Here is a 23,625-nt window from a genome sequence, read left to right as displayed (position 1 = left end):
TCTAGTCCAATCCCCTGTCCCAGACTCTACTTGAAAGCTTCCCGTAATGAAGCTACCACAACTTCTAAAGGCAAGTTGTTCCATTGGTTGATTGCTCTCACTGTCTGAAAATTCCTCCTTATTTCCAGGTTGAATCTCTCCTTGGTCAGTTTCCATCCATTATTCCTTGTCTGGCCTTCAGCTGCTTTGGAAAATAGCTTGACCCCTCTCCTCTCTGTGGCAGCCCCTCAAATATTGGAATACTGCTATCATGTCTCCCCTGATCCTTCTCTTTGCTTAACAACCATGGCATTCATTTAATGATTATCACAAAACAGGTCATAAAATTGTATTGATCACAACATATGACCGTAATGGGCAAGTTCCAGCACAGCCGTATGTCAAGGACCACTTGTAAGCAGTCAGAAAGCTCTGCAACAGAATCTTTCTCATTAGCTAAGTTGAATTTGGCTTTCTCTCTGCTCTTCTATACCTTTTTATCCATTGCTTCCAGTGTTGGTTGGGTTGTTTTAAAATTAGGTGCTTAAATTCCTCGTTCTACATAGACTAAGAAAGTTTTTTTAAAATCTTGCCTCGTGTACAAAGATATCCTAACGTAATTCTGAAACATTATTCCAGAAACATAGCAACCTATTAATGTCTCAATGCTTTAGGCTACATAGAAATTAAATTTAATTTCTAACCACCCTTTTTCAGGCGTCTCTGCTAATATATATGGCATTCAAAAAATCTCCTTCTACCCTTTAACTCTTTGGCTTCTCTTCCATTTTTACCCAGGAATGTCTTAATAGTTTTTTTTTTAAGTGAGTGATTTCTGTCTCTGTATATTCTATAGTAAAATGAAGATTTTTCTCTTGTACAAATTCTGACTTTGGAATACTCCTGAGAAATTGATGGATGGAGGTGGAAGTTGGTCATATCATCCTCCTAATAACATGGCACAGACTTCAAAAATAGTAATGGAAAGGAGTTTGTTGTAAAAAATGAAATCTACCATTGTTTGTAAGCTACCACAAGCTCCAGCTATGATGACACTAGATTCCAACAGACAAATCCCATCATTCAACGTTGCAGAAGACTTAATGTATCCCAATTCCTTGTCAATAGAAGAGCAGGGTTAACATAGCAATAGCAATAGCAGTTAGACTTATATACCGCTTCATAGGGCTTTCAGCCCTCTCTAAGCAGTTTACAGAGTCGGCATATCGCCCCCACAGTCTGGGTCCTCATTTCACCCACCTCGGAAGGATGGAAGGCTGAGTCAACCTTGAGCCGGTGAGATTAGAACCGCTGAACTGCAGATAACAGTCAGCTGAAGTGGCCTGCAGTACTGCACCCTAACCACTGCGCCACCTCGGCTCTGAGGTGTCCTTGGTACTCTCTGAGTTTGGTTGTTTTCTTGCAGACATTTCATTATCAAACGAGGTAACTTCATCAGTTACATGCCTTAAATTTAATTGCTTAATTAAACTGAATAGAGATAAGCTGCTTGCTGTTATCCCCCGTTTTAAAATTATGCTATGGATTTTGCACTGCCTGAAATATTTGTCATTTATGCTACTATCTTCCCTCTAGGGCACGGATATCACACACTCAATCCCATCGTGTGACGTGTTGTGATGTATCGTGACATTTTTTTTGCCTTTGTGGAGCTGGTATGGGCGTGGCCTATACATGACACATCCGGCCCACGGACCACCAGTTTGATAGGCTTGCTTTAAGGGGGAAGCAAAAGGCTGCCTCCAGAGGGGTTTGAAAACTTTCAAATATATATGTAGTATTTAGGAAATGCAAAACATTTTGGGTCAACCTTCACTTTTTTTCATTTGAGAGAATTTTCTACATCCCCACATTTATTAGATTTTTTTCACTGCAATCATTCCACTCTGTGCAACATAAAACCATAAAACATTCATAATAGGTACAATATCATTGCATCGTGAATACAATAATAACATCAATAAAAAGTCAACCCAAGAATATGAAATGAACAATCTTATTATATTATTATTATATTATATAACTAGTTTAAAAAGAAAAATATTGCTATTTTATTTAGGTCAAGAACAATTTACAGGGGAGGGCTAGTCCACATGTGGGCCATGATAGAAGAACATCTGCTGACCTCTACTTTCAGAGTAGGAAGCAGAGGTGGGTTGCTGCTGGTTCACCCCGGATCGGGTGAACCTGTTGTGGCGGTAGCGGGAGGCTCCGCCCACCCACCCGGACACTTCCGCGCATGCACATGAGTGGACCGGTAGTAAAATTAATTGCAACCCACCACGGGTAGGAAGTAATTGTTATCATTACATTTGTTTCATATGGATCAGTTCTAGTTGAAGAAGTCATTCCTATTTTATACCCAATATTTTGATTTCTACCCCAAAACCTATTGGTAACTAATACAGGGCCTCATAAGTGAAACATCTTAATGGAATCTCATGTCAGCTAGCACATGGGCCACTGCAATTGGCATGCACTTCAGTTTCCTGTTGATTTTCAAAGTGATGTCCTTGATGCTCTCTGAGTTTGGTTGTTTTCTGGCAGATATTTCATTACCCAAATAGATAACATCAGCAGTGCTAAAAGGAAGTAAAGTTTCTTCTCTGTTTATGTACAAGTGGCTTTCCTTGTCAGTATTGGTGGAAATCTAATTTTCTTCTTGGTAGTTCCTTGATTAGGCTGTTTATTGGTTGATTGTCAGCATTGGTAGTTCCTTGATTGGGGTATTGTTTAATGCTTGATTATTGGTCTGGTATTAATCCTGGTGTCAATCTCTGTTTATCTGGAGGTTGATTACAAGAGGTATTTTGGACTTTTTGTTTCCCTTTTTAGCTAGTAATTGTCTCTATTGAATGGTATGTAGATGCTGTTTATCGCTATGTGCCTGTTGATGACTGTTATGTGTAAGTTCCACACTTCCAGGAATTCTTTAGTGTTGAGAATAGTGTTGGATTTAGAATGTTCAGTTTCCCCTAATTGGATAGTGAAATGTCTGCAAGTTACCCCTAATTGGGTAATGAAACATCTGCAGGAAAGCAACGAAGCACAGAGAGCACCAAGGACTCCGCAATTCAACCCTGAACTACAAATATTCTCTTGTATTGATCTTTAAAGGCCATGTAGAGCACATTGTAGTTGGCCAGGCTACGCTGAGAGTTACTTCTGCAAGATCTCCTTGCTTCAGGCAGTTCTGTCACAATGCACAAGCCTTCAGCCTTCCTGAATATGGTTTTCATCTGCCCATCTAATGGTAGTTAGCTGTCTAAAATTATTACATATGTGGGAACCTAGCAGTGGTGGGTTTCAATTTTTTTCCGAACCTACTCTGTGGGTGTGGCCTCCTTTGTGGGAGTGGCTTACTGGCCATGTGACCTGGTGGGAGTGGCTTGCCGGCCATGTGTTCGTTCTCTCTCTCTCTCTCTCTCTCTCTCTCTCTCTCTCCCTCCCTCCCTCCCTCCCTCCCTCCCTCCTTCTCTCTCTCCCTTTTGTCTCTCTCTCCCTTTTTCCTTTTTTTCTTTCATCTCTCACTTTTTCTTTCTTTTTTTCTTTATTTCTTCCTTTCTTTTTCTTTCTCTTTCTCTGTGTGAGTCTGTGTGTCTGTGTCTGTCAGTGGTGGGTTTCAAAAAAATTTGGAACCTCTTCTGTAGGTGTGGCCTGCTTTCTGGTGGAACCTCTTCTAACCGGTTCGGTAGATTTGACGAACCGGTTCTACCGAACTGGTGCGAACTGGTAGGAACCCACCTCTGAAACCTAGGTTTGGTAACATTCCAAATATTACATTGATATGTATCTGTTTTATTTCAGGGTCCCAGGAAGGAAATGGCACCAATACCTCTCCTGAACAAATTACCACGACAACAATAAGTAATGCTTCAGCAACAGGTAAACTTCCTTCTCCTTTCACAAATCCCCTTCAAAACACATTTCAGTTCTTCTTTTTCCACTTTTTCTTTTTCCAAATCAAATACGTTATGAATAGTCACACCAGGAAAATAGATGTTAGAGCCACCATTCAGGGTAATTTCATTTTTGCTTCTTTAGAACAGGATCATGTGACAGAATGTTATGTTCCCTCTATCTTTTTTTTTCCCCAATTGAAAGATGGAGATATAAACTCTATGGCTTTTATCTTGGATGTGTGGGCAAACCAGTGGTGGGATTCAAAAATGTTTACTACCGGTTCTGTAGGCATGGCTTGGTGGGCATGGCAGGGGAAGGATACTGCAAAATCTCCATTCCCTCCCCACTCCAGGGGAAGGTTGCTGCAAAATCCTCTTGATCAGCTGGGACTCAGGAGGCAGAGAATTGATGTGGGTGGGGCTAGTCAAAGGTGGTATTTACCGCTTCTCCAAACTATTCAAAATTTCCGCTACCGGTTCTCCAGAACTGGTCAGAACCTTCTGAATATCACCTCTGGGGAAAACCCCTCTGGGGCAGCCAAGGGGATTTATTGCACCGGCTTTCAAGAGCTAAGAGAAAGGGAAGTCTCTGACTGATTAGTGTTCTTTCAGAGTGGACAATAATTCCTGGAAAAGAGTAATGGGAATCGACTACGAATTACTAGAACCACATTTTCTCAGTCTCAGGAACTTTAAGGTGCGTAGACTTCAACTCTCAGGATTGCCCCAGGCAGTGGGGGAAGCTGAGAGTTGAAGTCCACACATCTTAAAAGTCATCGAGGTTGAGAAACTGTTCTAGGTAGTGCTACAGCTTCAGGAAAGAAGTTACAAAGTCCTAATGCTACCAGTAACCCTGCAATCATGCTTGAGTATTGTATGCTTGCTAAGATCTGTACGTGAGGCATAGAACTGGAGGTACAGGTTGCTGTTGTTACCTGCCTTGGGTGGAGGTTTGCTTACAAGCTATCAGAGAAAGAGACACCCGTGAGTTAATAGAGGCACTTTCTGATCTTTTCTGGCTTTATTTCCTGGAGAAAAATGACGGCTTTTGAGAGAAATAAAGAGTATTGTTCTTGTTTTCAGTAGGCGTAATTAGACTCATCTCTCAAATAACAAGCATGATCCTCTGAACAAGTATTTATAAAAGCCACAATGGGGCACAAACTACTGTATTTTTCGGAGTATAAGATGCAACACAGTATAAGACGCACCAAGATTTTGAAGAGGCAAATTTAAAAAAAAAAGTTTTTGCACTCTGCAGACCTCCCAAAAACAGCCCATTTTTCGTGAAAACAAGCCCATTTTTTAATTTAAAAAAAGAGCATACATAGCCTTTAGGAGGCTTATAGAGTGCTTCTGGGGGCTGGGGGGGGGCAAAAACGAGCAAAAAACCGACCCATTTTTCGCTCATTTCCGCCCTCCCTAGCCCCCAGGAGCAACTTGGAAGCCTCCTAAAGGCTATGCATGGCCATTTTTGCAAAGGGGAGTGGGGGTTCGGGAGGCAAAATATGCTGTATTCAGTGCATAAGACGCACCCAGATTTTCACCCTCTTTTTTGAGGGAAAAAGGTGCGTCTTATACTCTGAGAAATACGGTATCTTAAGGGGCAGCAAAGCAAGCATAGACATCTTCCCTGTACAGGCAGTCCTTGACTTACAACCATTATATTGAGTGACCGTTCAAAGGTACAGCAGAAGTGAAAAAAGTGACTAATGATCATTTTTCACACTTACGACCGTTGCGGCATCCCCGTGGTCACGCATGCCATAGGTTCGCCATCAAGGAACTAGGCTAAGACTAGTGGAGACTATGATTTTAGTCCTACATTAGCCATGAAAGCCACCTGGGTGATTTTTGGCACACTCACAGTCCTAGAAAGGGGCAATGGCAAACTGAAAATGTTGCAAGAAAACGGCATGGTCTTGTCCTTAGAGTCACCAGGAGTCAGGAGGGTCTTGAAGGAAAATTCAAGAAGGCGGGGGGTTGCATTTTGCAGAGATTGACCTTATTCACCAACTTTTGGTACCTCGGTTCTTTTGTAGCTTATGCTGAATGCAAACCAGGGAATAAGATTGATGAGCTATGGGTTCCTTAGCGTGACCCGACAAAAGCGCGAACGTCATAAGCGCGCCAACAAAACCACGGCGCTAAAACCGCGATGTCAAAAGCGCGTCGACAACAGCGCGCCAACAGAAGCGCGATTTAAGTTAAGGTAAGGTTTAGGGTTAGGTTTAGGGTTAGGTTTAGGGTTAGGTTACAGCGCGCTTCTGTTGGCGCGGTGTTGTCGGCGCGCTTCAGGGCTCATTCGTCACTCATTCGTCGCACGGTTTTGTCGGCACGGTTTTGTCACCGCGGTTTAGTCAGGCGCACTTTTGTCGTTCGCGCATTTGTGGTGGAACCGTTCCTTAGTGCTCTCAGAACTTGGTTTTTTCATGCAGAGGTTTCATTACCTGACTAAGTAACATAATCAGAACATATTGCCACTTCAGACTCTTTCTTTTTTCTTTTCAAAGATTTTTTTATTCTTTTATTCTCTTACATGCCATTCACAAGTATACATTCACATAATTGTTATTCTTCTTTACATGTATCATTCTTACACATTTATTATTTCATTTAACAGGTTATAATGTACAGTTTGGGTTGCTTTATTTACCATCCCTTCCTCCTTTTGTAAACCACCTTGTTTACCCTTTCTTTTCTCCCTCCCTTCTCTAATTTCTTCCTTCCTTCTCTCCTTCCTCTTCCTTCTTCCCTTACCTTTCTCCTACTCCTGCTCTTCCTCTTCCCCTTTCTACCCTCTCTCCTCTTTCCCTCCCTTCCATCCTCCTCTACTTACCTCTTTCCCCTGTCTTCCTTTCATTCTCTCCTCCTCTCTCCCTTTCTTTTTCTATTGTTGTTGGTGTCTATTTAAAAACTCAGTTTATGTTTCCTTAGGATGGTATGCTTCAGACTCTTTCTATACATGCATTGCTTGCAGTACATGACGTCTATATATATTTATTTGGGTTTTGGTTAAATGGGGGGAGGGTGTCATTAACCATCAAAATATTTTCTTTCTGTTTCCATTCTGCCTAAGAATTACCTTTCAGTCTCTGTTTCTCCCATACTTCACAATGGAATATATGTGTTATGGGGGAGGGAGAGGAGAGGAGAGTCTCCAATTTCCAAATAAAACATGTGGAAAAAGAAATGTTAAAGCTTCTCCATCAACCTGGTCAAAAATTGGACCTTATATTTATAGTAAAAGTGGTGATAATGTTAAATTTAGCTAGTGGCTCAGTGGCTAAGATGCTGAGCTTGTCGATTAAAAGGTCGGCAGTTCAGCAGTTTGAATCCCTAGCGCCGCATAATGGAGAGAGCTCCCGTTACTTGTCCTACCTTCTGCCAACCGAACAGTTCAAAAGCATGTAAAAAATGCAAGTATAAAAAGAGGGATCACTTTGGTGGGATGGTAACAGCGCTCTATGCGCCTTCGGTGTTTAGTCCTGCCGGCCACATGACCACGGAGACGTCTTTGGACAGCCCTGGCTCTTTGGCTTTGAAATGGAGATGAGCACTGCCCCCTAGAGTCAGGAACAACTAGCACATATGTGTGAGAGGAACCTTTACCTTTTACCTATAATGTAGTAGGCAAAAGAATGAGGTGATTATCTTATTTTTTAAAATCACATGCTACAAAAGGAAAACAAGTGGCGGCATGCCTTGTTTATCAACATTTCAAGAAGTGATCTACACATTTATTGTATCTGTTCCTGTATTTCATACATGCTTCACAAAAGGATCATGCCATGAGGTAAGTATTTCACCAAGAGAATACCCAGGTCCTTTTGCCCATAATTAATGCTGTCTTTAAATGATATTTGAGGCAGGGAGACATTGGCTCTCAAATGACAAGAAAAACAAGAAGTTTCAGGAAGTTTCAGTTTAATCATTGAAACCACAGCTGATTTCTTTGCAATGTGCTGAAGATAAAACCATTCTCCACAACTTCCGTTAGTAAAGGCTGCTGCAAAATCTCCGAGTGGTTCTGCAAAGGAGTGATATGTTTTGACCTTCTCTTCTCCCTGCCACAAATAACAATTCTGACCTAAGCATTGGTGGGTGGGGTTTTTTTCAAATTTCAAATTAAAATATGACTCATGAAAGAAAACGGTAGTTGGATACCATGCATAAAAGTTGTTTAGAAAAAGGCACTCAGAACAGATTATTTGCGTGAAGAAAATTTTTCATTTATTTCCTATCCCTTTCTGGTTATGGATCAGCTGTTTTGTGAATAGCAATAGCAATAGCAGTTAGATTTATATACCGCTTCATAGGGCTTTCAGCCCTCTCTAAGTGGTTTACAGAGTCAGCATATTGCCCCCAACAATCCAGGTCCTGATTTTACCCACCTTGGAAGGATGGAAGGCTGAGTCAACCCTGAGCCGGTGAGATTTGAACAGCAGAACTGCAGTCAGCTGAAGTAGCCTGCATTTAACCACTGTGCCACTTTGGCAACTGTCAGCCATGCAGTAGATATACATGCAAAAATGCTTGCAGAATTCTGAAAAATGTCTACTCTTGAATTGTTGGGGGATGAGGGAGAGAGATTTTATTTAATGATACTTGAAATTTAAATTTCTTTGGGCAAGGAAAGTTTGATACTGAAGCTCTTACTTAAAAGAGTAAGATGGATTTGCCGTTCTTGGAGATCCTGTTTTACATGAACTACATCATAGTTCTCCAAACTTTCCAGGTTGGTGGCCCGGAGTGGGAGGAGGGGGAAAAGGGGATGATTTTGTGGGAGGGGCAGGTGTATGTGTGCAGAGTCCACATGCGTGAATTCCCGTTTCTCGTCCGAGTGAGGCTGAGTGGGCTCACATGAATGGGGCCACAAGAGTGGTGAGTTGCAGGCAGTACATCCAAGTGCGGGTATACTGGAGCCTGCCCAGAGCACCAGATACCGTTCTGGTACAGTACTCCGGAGGGCCCACCCGCCCACCTGAGCTCCTTACCGGTCTTTTAAGCCTTCAGTATTTCTGCGCATGCGCACGGTGCATACAGCACCTGCGCGACGCTCCACTGAGCAGATGGAGCATCGCAGAGGCTCGCAGAAATGGTGAGACATGCGTGCACTGCACACGTCCATGTGGACAACACCAGGCTCATTCCAACCGGTACAGGATCCGGAACCCACCACTGGGCCACAAGCACCCATGACAAGGCTCGCATGAGTGGCGCCGCAAGCACCCATGACGACACCTGTCCTAGAGGGGTCACGAGTGCATGTGACACAAGCATGTGCACGCACACCAAACAGCCACTCACACGGCCTGGTGGCTAATAGGCCATGGCCGGATAGTGGGCCGCAACCCATAAGTTGGGGACCCCTTGATCTACATCAGGGCTGTCAAATTCAATTTCACTGACAGCCATATCAGGGTTGTGTTTGACCTTTGTGGGGGGGGCATAGCCAGGGGGCATGGCCAGCATGACGTCACTCATGTCGAGGGCACCTGTGACCCAAGCACTCTGCCAGCGAAAATGGGCTCCCAAGCTCCATTTTTGGCTGCGACGGCCTACTGCAACCTTCTGCCAATAAAAACAGAGCTTGGGAGGGCCGCAAACAGCCCTCCCCAAGCTCCATTTTTGCTGGCCGAGACACCGCGGGCCAGTCCTTGCTGTTTCCAGGGCGGCCACGCAGGCCAAATTTAAGCACCCCGTGGGCCGAATCCAGTCCCTGGGCCTTGAGTTTGACACCCTTAGTTTACATTATCTCCAACCCTGTGATTATAATGAAACATGACGGAGATGAAAAGCTGAGCCTGAATTGGGACACTCTTTTCTGATGTGTTGAATTTCTACAGAGAGGCCTTCCGCTTCCTTTTGAAAGCACCCCTCTGGATTTGCAAACCAAACTGATGCAGACGGTTTTATCCCTTCTGTTCTATAACAGCTATAAACTCAAACACGAACTGCAATGTCCTGGTGACCGTGTATAAATATTTGCATTCCTTTTTTTCGTTGGGTTTCTGGATGCCTCACAGACTCTTCTGCAGAAGATGTTACAAATATTTCACTGCTTATCCTGTGACAGTGTGTCAGTGCGCTGTCTCGTTAAGGGGTACGAGCGATTTATTTTAAACTGTGACATAACACATGCTGCCTTTCCTGTCCAAGAAGGTTCATTCTCTCCTACCACATTGTTATTGTCACAAGAACTCAGTGGGTGTCGCTCTAGTCTGAGTGGTAGCAACTAAGGTAAAACTCAAAAAACTCTTTGAGTTCTGATTCCACCTGGGACACAAAACCAGCTGGGTGTTGTGGCCCGCCAGCAGAGCTGGCAGCAGAGTCGGAGAGTGAGAAGGTTGGAGAGGAACATGGGCCAGTCCTGAGGGCTGAGGAAATCTCAGATGAGGGCTCTGCGTTGGAGGCAGAGAGGGAGATAGACAGCAGTGAAGCAGTGGAACAGCTGCAGCCTGTTTCCCAATTGTGCGCATGTGCAGAGATGCTAGAAGACAAGGACAACTAAGAAAGCATAGTTGACTCAGGAGTAAAGCCACACCTTGGAGGTGATTGGCCCCTCCCATAGGAAACAAAAGAGGCACGAATGGGGAGTGGTCTTTTGCAGGAAACAATTAATTCATTCAGCCATTTCAAGAGTGGAAAGTTTTTCTTGTGACTATAAGATAGCAATAGCAATAGCAGTTAGACTTATATACCGCTTCATAGGGCTTTCAGCCCTCTCTAAGCGGTTTACAGAGTCAGCATATTGCCCCCAACAACAATCCGGGTCCTCATTTTACCCACCTCGGAAGGATGGAAGGCTGAGTCAACCTTGAGCCGGTGAGATTTGAACAGCCGAACTGCAGAACTGCAGTCAGCTGAAGTAGTCTGCAGTGCTGCACTCTAACCACTGCGCCACCTCGGCTCTTCTGTGACTCTGTGCCACGTTTTGCCTTGCCCTGCATCTGGAAACTAATTATCTGGCAGCTCTCCAAGCGAGATAAGGTTCGTGTGGATAAATATTCCTCGGAAAGACTGTTTGCCAAGCCTTGCTGACTGTGAATGAAAGGAATTCATAGATGTGTAAATAAAAGGGGTTTTGCCCGGACCAAGATTCTGCTTCTTGCTTTTTAAGGAAGCCTGAGTCAGAACAGCAACTGGCTCATCTTCGTCTAATGAGCTTTGCAATTTAATAGGAATTTGAACCTAGGTGTGAGAGCCAGTTTGGCGGAGAGGTTAAAGCATCAAGCTTAAAGCCAGGAAACTCTTGATTCCACCTGGGGCACAAAACCAACTGGTTGAGTTTCAGCAAGTCCTTCTCAGCCCCAGAAAGAAGCCATGGGCAAGCCGCTTTTGAAATATTTGTCAAGAGAACTGCAGAGACTTTTCCAGATAATCACCGTGAGTCAGAATTGACTTGAAGGAACAAGTTTCCTTTTCCGTCCCAGTCAAACTTCTTGGTTTTGTTCTTTCTGCATATGCAACAAAATTGTTTCACTTCCATTTTGAAACTAGCAGCGAAGGACGCTGCTTCGGAGTCCTTTGACCAGGAGAGTTAATGAATGGGCCTTGTTCACCCGTCACTTTTTGATGGACAGTTCACACCCCCAAGGCATTTGTCGACATGTTTCAATTTTCGCATATTAAAAATTACGCATTATTCCTGGGAAGCAAAGTCCTGACTCAACATTCCCACTCAGTCATTCTGTAAGACGGCCCATGATCATCTCTATTCAAAAGGGCAAAAAGAAAAAGGACACTACAGTCACTCACACAAGGATATTCAATGCAAGTACACACAAACAGATTTGACAGTACAGGCGGGCGCGTGTTAAAGTACAAGGCTAAAGAGAGAAGGAAAGAGAAAAAAATGTTTAGAATGGTAGAGGGTTTTCACGTGCCATGGCTAGTGCATGGCATGAGGAAAGAGGCAGAGATTCAGATGACAGAAATCCAGAAACACAACTCTGCAAAGCTACTGATCATTTTTAAGCCAGAACATAGGCTATAGCTGGAGTACTAGTTTCTAATATTTGTGTCACTAAGTGAGGAATAGCAATAAAGTAATATATATCTGGTTTGTCCCACTATAACAGGGCTGTCAAACTCCCATGGGTTTGATGCGTCAGATGTTGGCCACACCCATGCCTGTTTTAGCGAAAGGGGGGGGAGGAATCCCAATACGTCACGTGGCGCCACTGTGACAATGTGAGTTTGACACCCCTGCACTATAATATTGCTGGTAGACTGCATTTAACTTGGTATATAGTAATTTTCTGTGGTCAATTTGAGGTGGATAATGTTTAAATGTTTTTTTTTTAGTTAAATGCTGACTTTGTTAGTAATTAATCATGGAAACAGGAAGAAAAATGGATTACAGATAGTCCTCAATTTACAGCCATTTATTCAAAGTTACAACAGTACTGAAAAAGTGACTTATGACCATTTTTCACATTTACGACCATTACAACATCCACATGATCACATGATCAAAATTTGGGCGCTTGGCAACTGGTGCATATTTATGACGATTTGCAGTGTCCCAAGGTCATGTCATCACTTTTTGCAACCTTCAGACAAGCAAGGTGAATCGGGAAGCCCGATTCACTGAACAGCCGTGTTACTAACTTAAAAACTGCAGTCATTCAATTAACAACTGTGGCCAAAAAAAAGAGTCATAAAATGCAACCAAAACGCACTTCACTGCAAATTTTGGGCTTGATTGTCATACATCAAACGACTAGCTAAAGAGATTTAAACTTTCCAGATTCCAGGAATTTCCCAATATATGAATCAATAATTCCATCTGCATAGAAATCATTCAGACAGGAAAAATATCAATCAACAAATCAGTTTATAAATGAAATACACGAGACAAGTTTCCATTCAGGATATAGGAGTAGTTGTTTCTGTTTTCCAAAATATGTGATTCGGGACTGGTCTATTTTTGGTGTGTCACACCCATGTGAATGCGATCAATCCCCTCAATGGTGAACATGTAACTGCAGCAAAAACTGAATAGGAAGGAACTTGCATATTTCTCATCTCCATAGAATGCTTGGTTTGCCAAGATGAACACAAACAATGGAATGTAGTTTCACAAGTTCTGGGAAAAAAGGGTATTTTCCCATGACTGGTAAGCTACAAACTGGCCTGATGATTTCTATCAGAAAGAATTTGGCTATTGATTGCAAGGGAGATAAAAATATAGAGTAAACCAGCCACATCAAGGAATGGGAAGCATTTCCTCTTGGCAACCAAATAATTTGCTGCTTGTGTAAGGGACGGTGCATTTAAGCTACATTATCCTTATTAGTGCTGTTGCTATTTAATTAAAGTTGTATTTTATGGGGGGGTGGGGGTTACCCTTCTGTTCAGACATGTTTCAATTAGAAGCTGCCTGGACAAGTCCATGTTTTTTTTTCTTGGCAAGGTTTTTCAGAAGTGGTTTCCCATTGCCTCTTTCCTAGGCTGTGAGAAAGTGACTGGTTCAAGGTCATCCAGCTGTCAGGCCTGGAAGCCATCTTTTACATTGGGCCTTCAGGCCTGCCACGTTTTCTACTGTGGGAAAATGGGAGGGGGGATTATATGGAGTATGGAAGAAATGTAATCAATATACTGTATATACTCGAGTATAAGCCTAGTTTTTCAGCCCACTTTTTGGGCTGAAAAAAGCCGCCTCGGCTTATACTCGAGTCAGTGAAAAATTTGCCCGAAATGGAGGAGAAAAAGGGGCGGGGCCATGCCGCTGGGTGACACTCGTGAATGGCCCAGTGCCCCCGTGAGTTTCCCCTCCCTCTGTGTCAGTTTGCCGCGCAGCGCGCACCGCACCATCCCCCCTCCTCACGTTCTAATGTAATGCAGGGCTGTCTTACGATTCCCCTTCCTCCCCCTCCTGCCGCTCTGCAACGATGTCCCACCTCCTCCTTGTTATGGCAAGCAGCCACATAGCGATGTCCCACCTCCTCTGGTACAGTGATCCAATGATAGGAATCACTGTGCCGTGTGTCATAGGAGGCGGGACATCGCTCCCGCGGCTGCACGGGACATCATCATCACAGCGGGACATCAGCATCATGAGGTGAGTGAAGTATTTCATTGAATACACCGCTAGTTTACTGTTTTTCTTTGAAATAAATATTCAAAAACATTATTGGTATCTATTTTTAGCTGCTGCATTTCCCACCCTAGGCTTATACTCGAGTCAATAACTTTTCCAGTTTTTTTGTGGTAAAATTAGGTGCCTCGGCTTATATTCGGGTCGGCCTATACTCGAGTATATACGGTAACATTCTTTTCTCAGAGAGTCAAGGACACCTTGCCCTGCAGATGGGGTGACGTGACTGGGAGGCATCTCCAGTTTTGAATAGTGCCTAATTGGGCCGTGTGATGGACATGAGGGTGCTGGGCAAGGACTTGAACTTTCACATGAGTGGGGAAAACCTGGAAGCTTTCAGATTCAGGTTTTCCCAGATGTGCCAATATGACATCTCTAATAAAATGGAACTTTGAGGAACTTCAAGCCTCGAAGTCTTCTTTCATTGGGGGTGTTACTTGGGACCCTGACACCAGCTGGTTTTGTGTACAAGGTGGGATTAGAATTCCCAGTCTCCTGGTTTTTAGCCTGGTGTCTCAACCCACTGCAGCAAATTAGCTCTCATTTTTTGGTTTAGAGAAGTTCAAAACCTATTATTCTAATCATAATGAGACAACATTCTATATTTCTTTGGGACTTTAAAGATCTGGCCATTCGGGGGGGGGGGGGGGGGTCCATTATTTATCCTGAATGCTGCATACTATCCCCTGTTCCGACATGTTTTACTTCTGGAAAACTCTAGCACAGGGGGGGTCAAACTCGATTTCAGAGCTGCATCAGGGTTGTGTTTGACCTCGGGGAGCCAGAGTGGGCGTGGCCAGCTTGATGTCACTTGCATCGGGAGCACCTGTGGTGGCCAAGGTAGGATTTCCCTGACACTCTTCCTCACTGTCATTATAACCTTCCTTCTTTCCTTCCTTTTCTTCTTTTTCCTTCCTTCCTACAATACAATACAATACAATACAATACAATACAATACAATACAATACAATACAATACAATACAATACAATACCAGAGTTGGAAGGGACCTTGGAGGTCTTCTAATCCAACCCCCTGCCTAGGCAGGAAACCCTATACCATTTCAGACAAATGGCTATCCAACATCTTCTTAAAGACTTCCAGTGTTGGGGCATTCACAACTTCTGGAGGCAAGCTGTTCCACTGATTAATTGTTCTAACTGTCAGGAAATTTCTCCTCAGTTCTAGGTTGCTTCTCTCCTTGATTAGTTTCCACCCATTGCTTCTTGTTCTACCCTCAGGTGCCCTGGAGAATAGTTTGACTCCCTCTTCTTTGTGGCAACCCCTGAGATATTGGAACACTGCTATCATGTCTCCCCTAGTCCTTCTTTTCATTAAAGTAGACATACCTAGTTCCTGCAACCGTTCTTCATATGTTTAAGCCTCCAGTCCCCTAATCATCTTTGTTGCTCTTCTCTGCACTCTTTCTAGAGTCTCAACATCTTTTCTACATTGTGGCGACCAAAACTGGATGCAGTGTTCCAAGTGTGGCCTTCCTTCCTTCCTTTCTTCTTTTTCCTTCCCTCCTCATTCTCCTTTCTTCTTCCTGCCCTTCTTTCCTTATTTGCCCTTCCTGGCTCTCTTCCCATCTTTTCCTTCTTTTCCTTTGTCTTTCTCTTTCTCCTTTCCTGTCCCTTCTTGCAAACTCAAATGCAAAAAGGGGAAACATTTCTCCTTTTGTTTTGTTTTTAGTTTGTTTTGCTAGGCCTCTGCCAGCGAAAATGGAGCCCGGGGGTCATCCCCGCCCCTGATCTCCATTTTTGCTGGCAGAGGCACTGTGGGCCTGCCCTATTCCCAAGACCCACGAATCAGATCTAAGCACTCCACAGGCCGGATCCGATTGAGTTTGACACTCCTGCTCTAGGAACATCCACAAAATAGCTGGACTGGCAGCTTCTTATGATGTTCCTGTTCCAAAAATGATAAGAATCACACATCTTTGTTACAATAAAAGGTAAAGGTTCCCCTCACACATATGTGCTAGTCGTTCCCGACTCTGTGGGGCAGTGCTCATCTCCGTTTCAAAGCCTAAGTGCCAATGTTGTCCGAAGATGTCTCCGTGGTCATGTGGCCAGCATGACTAAATGCCGAAGGCGCATGGAACACTGTTACCTTCCCACCAAAGGTGGTTCCTATTTTTCTACCTGCAATTTTACATGCTTTTGAACTGCTAGGTTGGCAGAAGCTGGGACAAGTAACGGGAGTTTGCTCCGTTACGCAATGCTAGGGATTTGAACTGTCGACCTTTCTGATCGACAAGCTCAGTGTCTTAGCCACTGAGCCACCCGCCCATTTGTTACAATACCTTTTCATATATTGATAAATCTATCCTGTAATATAAGCATTATTCTCAAAAGCTTATGTATCTTTCTAAACCAGCAAAGACCTTGACTGTTAACAATACCACCCCAAAATCAGTGAAAACCACGGCTCAACCCGAAGTGACTTCTAAGATCCCAGCAGCCACCAACAAGACCATCCCTGCTGCACCATCTACCGTTGTCTCCCCAACAGACAAACCTATACCGCCTGCCAGTACAAAGCATTCTCCAACTGAATCTGGGACCAAGAAGACCGCTGCAGTTCCCGTAACTAAGCCATCATCCACTTTGGCCTCAGGTATGCACCGACATTTCACTCCCTACTTGATTGTTGTCTAGAATAGCATCTGCAGCTCCCCTCATTCAATTCATCATGATTGCCTTCGTTTTTAAAGAAACTTTGCACGAATTTATTGAAATGAGGCACATCTCTTCTTTGGTTACTCTGAAAAACCAGAATATTATGGGGAATTGATTACATTCACGAGCATTTGGTTTGTTTCTGACGTACAACCCAGGGGTGGTATTCACTTACTTTCTCTACCGGTCAGTGGTGAGTTTCAAAAATTTGTAGAACCTCTTCTGTAGGTGTGGCCTGCTTTGTGGGAGTGGCTTTCCGGCCATGTGACTGGGTGGAAGTGGCTTACTGGCCATGTGACTGGGTGGGAGTTGCTTGGTAGTCATGTGGCTGGGTGGGCGTGGCCAACTTGTAAAATGTGGTGAAACTTACTTAACAACGCTCTTGCTTAGCAACCAAAATGTTGGCTCAGAAACTCTGGCGTTTGAAGCACTCAAACTTAAAGCTGTCAAGTTACAAGACCCTTGCACCCCTAACCCTTTAGGGAAAAAAACCCCAGGGGTGTTCAAACTTGACAGCTTTAAGACTTGTGGACTTCAACTCCCAGAATTCCTCCTCTCGCTCTTCAACTTGATGATGTGCAACAGACGGGGGGAGGGAGCTGGAACCGGTTCTAAATGGCACTGTAGATTTGCAGAACCCCTTCCATAGAAGAGATTAGAACTGGCAGGAATCCACCCCTGCTACTGGTTCACAAATGTGAGCGAACGCATGCGCTTGGCACTTTGGCTTGCGGCTGAAAATGGAGCCTCAATGAGTGACATTGAGCTGGCCACGCACGCCCCACACTGTCCTCCCCTCCCCCCGAAGTTAAACACTACCTGATGTGGCCCTCATTGAAATCAAGTTTGACACCCCTGTTCTAGAGCATTCACACAGTTGTTATTCCCATTTTAGAATCATTGGGAACAATGACTCCCAAGTCCTTAGCAGTGGTGTAAAGGGTGCTCTAGGGATATTGAAAAGAAGTTCTCAATTGTCCATTCCTGCTTCTCTATGAGCCAAGAGAAATCCAGAAATTGGTCTGAGCTATGGTAAAGAATAGACTCTTCAGGTAGGTTCTGACAGCCCAACAGAATTCATTTAATTTTCCTGCTAAAGCAATGATCTCCAAACTTGATAACTTTAAGACTTTTGGACATCAACTCCCAGAATTCAAGTCCACAAGTCTTAAAATTGCCAAGTTTGGAGAGCCCTGTGTTAAAGGATAAGTCACCACTTCTAAAGTAGAATAAAGATTCTTTTGAGTTCATCTGGTTCTTTCCATCGATACAGTTTTCTTGACATCATTTCAGATAGCATCTGTCAGTAGTTTCTTCCAGGAAATTGGTTGGGTGTTTTTTTTCTCTCTTTTTCAGCTTCCTACTCTCTTCTACAGTCTGTATTTCGTGGTAAACTCCTGACCAAGTACTAACCATAGCCAACCTACTTAGTTTCTCAAAATCAGTTAAAGTCAGCTACATGTCCTTAAAAAGAAATATGGTAAAACACGATAAGAATTAAAAGAACAGGAACCAGCAAGCAAGAGCTGTACAATATACACACTTATAAAAAATGAAAAATTAATACTTCAGCCAAAGTGTATGAACATTGTTGTCTTCTTTTTTAAACCATTACAGAAGCTTCAGCAATTCAAGGCAACTCATCAGGGTTCAGCGCCGGCAGCTTCATTGGTGGCATTGTGTTGACTCTGGGAATTCTCGCCTTTGGCTATGTTGGATGCAGATTCTATCACACAAAAAGAGGTGTTCAGTATCGAACCATGTATGTTGAATATTTTTGATCTTTTTCTAAGTGTAATACTGGATGAGGTTTGAGGAAGAATGTAATCTGCTCAAGCACTAGAGAATATGATACGATACAGAGTTGGCAGGGCTGACATCCTAAAGGTAAAGGTTCCCCTCGCACTTATGTGCTAGTTGTTCCCGACTCTAGGGGGCGGTGATCATCTTCATTTCAAAGCCGAAGAGCCAGCGCTGTCTGAAGATGTCTCCATGGTCATGTGGCTGACATGACTAAAAGCTGAAGATGCACGGAACGCTGTTACCTTCCCACCAAAGGTGGCTCCTATTTTTCTACTTGCATTATTACATGCTTTTGAACTGCTAGGTTGGCAGAAGCTGGGACAAGTAACGGGAGCTCACTCCGTTACGCAGCGCTGGGGATTCGAACCACCGAACTGCCGACCTTTCTGATCAACAAGCTCAGCATCTTAGCCACTGAGCCACTGTGTCCTTTAGTAGGACATTATCCTACTATTAAACTAATGGAAGGATGATGGAAGCTGTAACTTCAGACATGTTAGCCTAACAAGGCAGAGCAGACCAAGAAACCAGAACCCTTCTTAAACCCAGGCTGTCACCATCATTCAGCCATAAAACTCACTGGTTGAATTGCTTGAAGCCAGCAGATAAATAATGCCAAAGATGGAGCCAAAGCAAATCTTAAACTAAATTGATCAATGGTCTCACCTGGTAGAAGGAGGTTTTCTATTCTTTTGTAGTTCAGGTGGGCACCAAAACATTAATACAGTATATATTTTGCCATTCTCATCCAAGTATACTTCTCCAACATTTTAATGCAAACGCGGGCACATTATTACACTCTGCTGATAACTCTGTGGAACCTTAATTTTCCCTCTAGTAATAATAGAATAGAAAATAACAGAGTTGGAAGGGACCTTGGAGGTCTTCTAGTCCAACCCCTTGCTTAGACAGGAAACTATACCATTTCAGACAAATGGTTATCCAACATCTTCTTAAAAACTTCCAGTGTTGGAGCATTTACAACTCTGGAGGCAAGTTGTTTGTTTCATTGATTAATTGTTCTAACCATCAGGAAATTTCTCCTAGGTCTAAGTTGCTTCTCTCCTTGATTAGTTTCCACTCATTGCTTCTTCTCCTGCCCTTAGGTGCTTTGGAGAATAGCTTGATTCCCTTTTCTTTGTGGCAACCCCTGAGATATTGAAACACTACTATCATGTCTCCCCTAGTCCTTCTTTTCATCAAACTAGACATACCCAATTCCTGCAACTGTTCTTTATATGTTTTACCCCCACAGTCCCCTAATCTTTATTGCTCCTCTCTGCACTCTTTCTAGATCTAACAGATTGGCTTAATTTATTTTGAGGGTCGTCTATCTACTATGGCTCTCCGATATTGGTAGCTAATGTGAATAACTTTGAATGGAAAAGCTGTGGTCTCTTTAGTTATTGGAGTTCATTAAACTCTGAAAATGCCCCATCCAATAGTGTTCTTCTCTGCACTCTTTCTAGAGTCTCAACATCTTTTTTACACCATGGCGACAAAATAGACTGAGTAAACTCTTAAATTAGGCTCATCATCCTAATGAAATAGCAATATTTAAGAACGGGAAGTTACTAACTTGTCTGGCTGCTTTCATTTTAGCTCTTTTAAGTTTTTATTCCTCTGAAAGGCGAGACTAACCCCCTCTTACACAAGAGGAAATGTCATCATACTAAACCCTTTGTAACCCTTCCTAACAACGAGAGTTCTTTTGTTTACTCTGTGATTACTTCCTTATCGTTGGCTCAACATGGGTAGAGGCCAGGAGCTCTGCAACATCCCGTCTTTTGAACTATTTGAGCCCCTGGTTAGACCCTAATTTTTTCTGTTACAGCGGAAAGCCAACTCTCTTGCCTCCTGCTGATGTTCACAAAAATAAGGGACAATATACTGGAGCACATAGCTAATCCTAAAATAGAATAACTTTTTCTTCTGCCTTTTGAAGGAAACCAGACTCTTTCATTTTGTGCTTCCTTGCCACCCGATTCTAATCCCAGAATTTTGCTCACCAAGCTTCTTTGGTTTATTTTTAAGCGTTCAGTAAAAAAAGATGCCTTTTCTTTCCTTCCAGTAAGATCAGAGACTATTTTTGCTTTGTGGTGATTGTGGTTCCCAGCTAGTGATTGTCCAGACAAGAAGCACAACCAAAATCTTTTTTGTAAGGTTCCATTAAAATCTCGTAAGAACGAAACTAACTCTCACCTCCTTTCATTCTCGGGAAAGCTTAGGGTGGCTCCTTTCTGAAATGCTTATCACTTCACTTTATTGATTAGCCCTTGGGCCATATCAAAGTGCAGAGTTCCAAATTATTACTAAACTCTAATGAAAACAATTTAGAATGGAATTGGATGACGTACAATTTAAAATGGAATTGGAATAAAATACAATTTAAAATGGAATTGGAATAAAATACAGTTTAAAATGGAATTGGAATAAAATATGATTTAAAATGAAATTGGAATAAAATATAAAATACCGTATTTTTTGGACTATAAGATGCACTGGTGTATAAGATGCACCAAGATTTCAATGAGGCAAGTAAGAAAAAAAAGTGTTTGTCTTCCCCAGCCCCCAGGAGCACTCTGGCATCAGCAGGGCTGGGGGAAGGAAAAAGTGCCCCCATTTTTGTGGAAAATGGGCCGTTCTTTGCGAAAACAGAACAATTTTTGCCTTCCCTCAGACCTGTTGAAGCCTGCGGAGTGCTTCTGGGGCTGGGGGAAGGCATAAACGCCTCTTTTTTTTGCAAAAAATGATCCGTTTTTTGCCCTTTTTTGCAAAAATGGGATGCGGGGGTGGGGCTTCGGAAGGCCAAAAATGGCTGTATTTGGTGTATAAGACGCACCAACATTTCCATGCACTTTTAGGCGGGGAAAGGTACTTATACTCCGAAAAATAATAATAATAATATAGAGATAATTAAATTGATAAAATTATATTTTTCGGTGTCACCCCTACAATCAACTCCAATCTTGTCCCACATATACCGATCTCAACCGAACCATTTTGCTTAACTACAGTGTTAAATGTAATAAGGTAAGTTGTTTTGATATGGGGATCCCAATGGGTCATTTGTTGAGAGGTCTTTGGACAGTGCTGGTTCTTTGGCTTTGAAACGGAGATGAGCACCACCCCCTAGAGTCGGGAACGACTAGCACATATGTGCAAGGGGAACCTTTACCATTTACTAAATGATGATGATGATAATAATAACCTTAAACACTATGTTGATCAGTAGAACCCAACTTGTTTGTGATGGTCTAACATTTTTTTTTTATGTTATGTTACAAAAGATGGTCCGGAAAGTTTTGCATTTTTGTTAATCTCATTTAATCATTCTGTAGCTCCCTCTGAAGTGTATAACATAGTTCCTTTTCTTTTCTTTTTCCCTCCAGTGATGAACATGATGCCATTATTTAAAGCCTGTGCTGAAAAGACAAACATCCACGCCTGTTACTCCTGCTTTTAGGAACATTTTCTCTCTCGGAAAATATTATCTGATCTGATATTGACTGTTTTGTCTCTTTTGACATGCATTGATCTGCAAATCTGGAGAACTCCACAAGGACTTTGCATATTCAGAGTATCTTCAATGAAGCATTTCAAGGAATTGAAATTATACCTGGTTTTAATCACTCTCTTTTGAAAGCCTTTAAAGTGAGCATTGTTTGCTTTTTAGCTCTTTTCTACAGAGGATTGGAGAGGACAAGTCCACAACAGAATGCAACTTCAAGTGTTGGATCCTGAAACTTTTTGTTTTATTCCCCAGTCTTTTCATTCAGGAAAACAGATCAGACATTGCTAGAGAAATAAGAGTAACCCTTTCCACAGAAGTCACAAAAACAGTATTTCCAGATCAACTGTGTAAGATTTTTGGAATATCATTGGAATATTGTTTCCTTAACAATCTGAGGGAAACTCAAATATTCTACAGGTAGCCCTTGACTTAACAGTTTGTTCAGTAACTGTTCGAAGTTACAACAACACTGAAAATAGTGACTTATGATCATTTTTCATACTCAGACGTGTGAAAAACACATCCAGACATTTGGCAACTATCTCAAATTTATGACTGTTGCACTGTCCTGGATCACATGATCAACTTTTGTAATCTTCTGGCAAGCAACATCAATGGGAAAAGTAGATTCACATAAAACCATGTTACTTACTGAACAGCTGCAACAATTCACTTAACAGCTGTGGCAAGAAAGGTTGTAAAATGGGGCAAAATTCACTTAACAAATGTCTCCCTTAGTAACAGAAAATTTGGGGCTCAATCGTAAGTCGAGGACTACCTGTATTGGCCTTGTTGAATATTTAAGAAGTTTTATTTTTTACTTTGCGATTCCAAAAAAACCAAAACAGATAGGAGTGCAAAAAATGAATTAGAAGCTTTTGAGGTGGAGGGATTTCATTGTATTTTTTGAAAACATGATAAACATTTTAAGACATCTGAATAGGACTGTCTTGAAGAAGATTCATATAAAATTGGTGTCTTCGGGTTTTTTTTTCCTGGAAAGGAAAGCCAATTTCTTCCCATTTGAAGGCATTATGAAATCATTCATTTCAGGTCCATCTAGTGAAGGGCTGTCAAACTCCCGGTCCGTGGGCCAGATGTGTCAAGTGCTGGCCACACCCATGCCCGGTTTAACGAAGGGGAGAAAAGTCCCGCTATGTCATCTGATGCCGCGAGTTTGATATCCCTGATCTAGTGGGATTCGTTCTGTTTGAAGTCACCATATCAAAAAATTCACCAGATTGTATGAGTTAGCTCTTAGACAAGAGGCTGTGTGACTTATCTGTTAAATGCAGATAATTGTGTAGTTATTCATTGTCCGTATTTACACTTTCACAGAGAAACTGATTAAAGAATAAACATCCAGAACATTTATACCAATAATTATTTAATAACATAGACAATTCTATGTGCTAATTTTCCCATGCTGTCCAAAAGAGGTGGTATTCAGCCAGTTTGGACCAGTTCTGGCATACCGGTAGCGGAAATTTTGAGTACTTCAGAGAACTGGAAAATACCACCTCTGGCTGGCCCCACCCTCCCACCCCTGCCATTTCCTGACCTATATTCCCTTGCCGTGCCTCAGCTGAGCTAAAACACAGCTCAGCTCACCAGTGCTGAC

At 42.6% G+C, this 23,625-nt stretch overlaps 1 protein-coding gene across 1 annotated transcript in view; it reads left to right on the top strand.

The window, feature by feature from the left end:
* The window catches only part of TMEM123 (transmembrane protein 123), a 31,943-nt gene extending 8,567 nt beyond the window's left edge, over positions 1–23,376 (top strand). The window contains exons 2-5 of the mRNA XM_032219203.1: positions 3,808–3,885; positions 16,386–16,625; positions 18,305–18,449; positions 21,883–23,376. Coding sequence (XP_032075094.1) covers positions 3,808–3,885; positions 16,386–16,625; positions 18,305–18,449; positions 21,883–21,907 — 488 coding nt within the window. The 3' untranslated portion in view covers positions 21,908–23,376. The remainder of the gene's footprint in view (positions 1–3,807; positions 3,886–16,385; positions 16,626–18,304; positions 18,450–21,882) is intronic.
* The last annotated feature ends 249 nt before the right edge of the window (positions 23,377–23,625 follow it).

Source organism: Thamnophis elegans, chromosome 6 (assembly GCF_009769535.1).
Source record: "Thamnophis elegans isolate rThaEle1 chromosome 6, rThaEle1.pri, whole genome shotgun sequence".
NCBI classification, from domain to species: Eukaryota; Metazoa; Chordata; class Lepidosauria; order Squamata; family Colubridae; genus Thamnophis; species Thamnophis elegans.
Note: the sequence above shows the minus strand (reverse complement) of the source record. Positions and strands in the feature narration are given on the sequence as shown.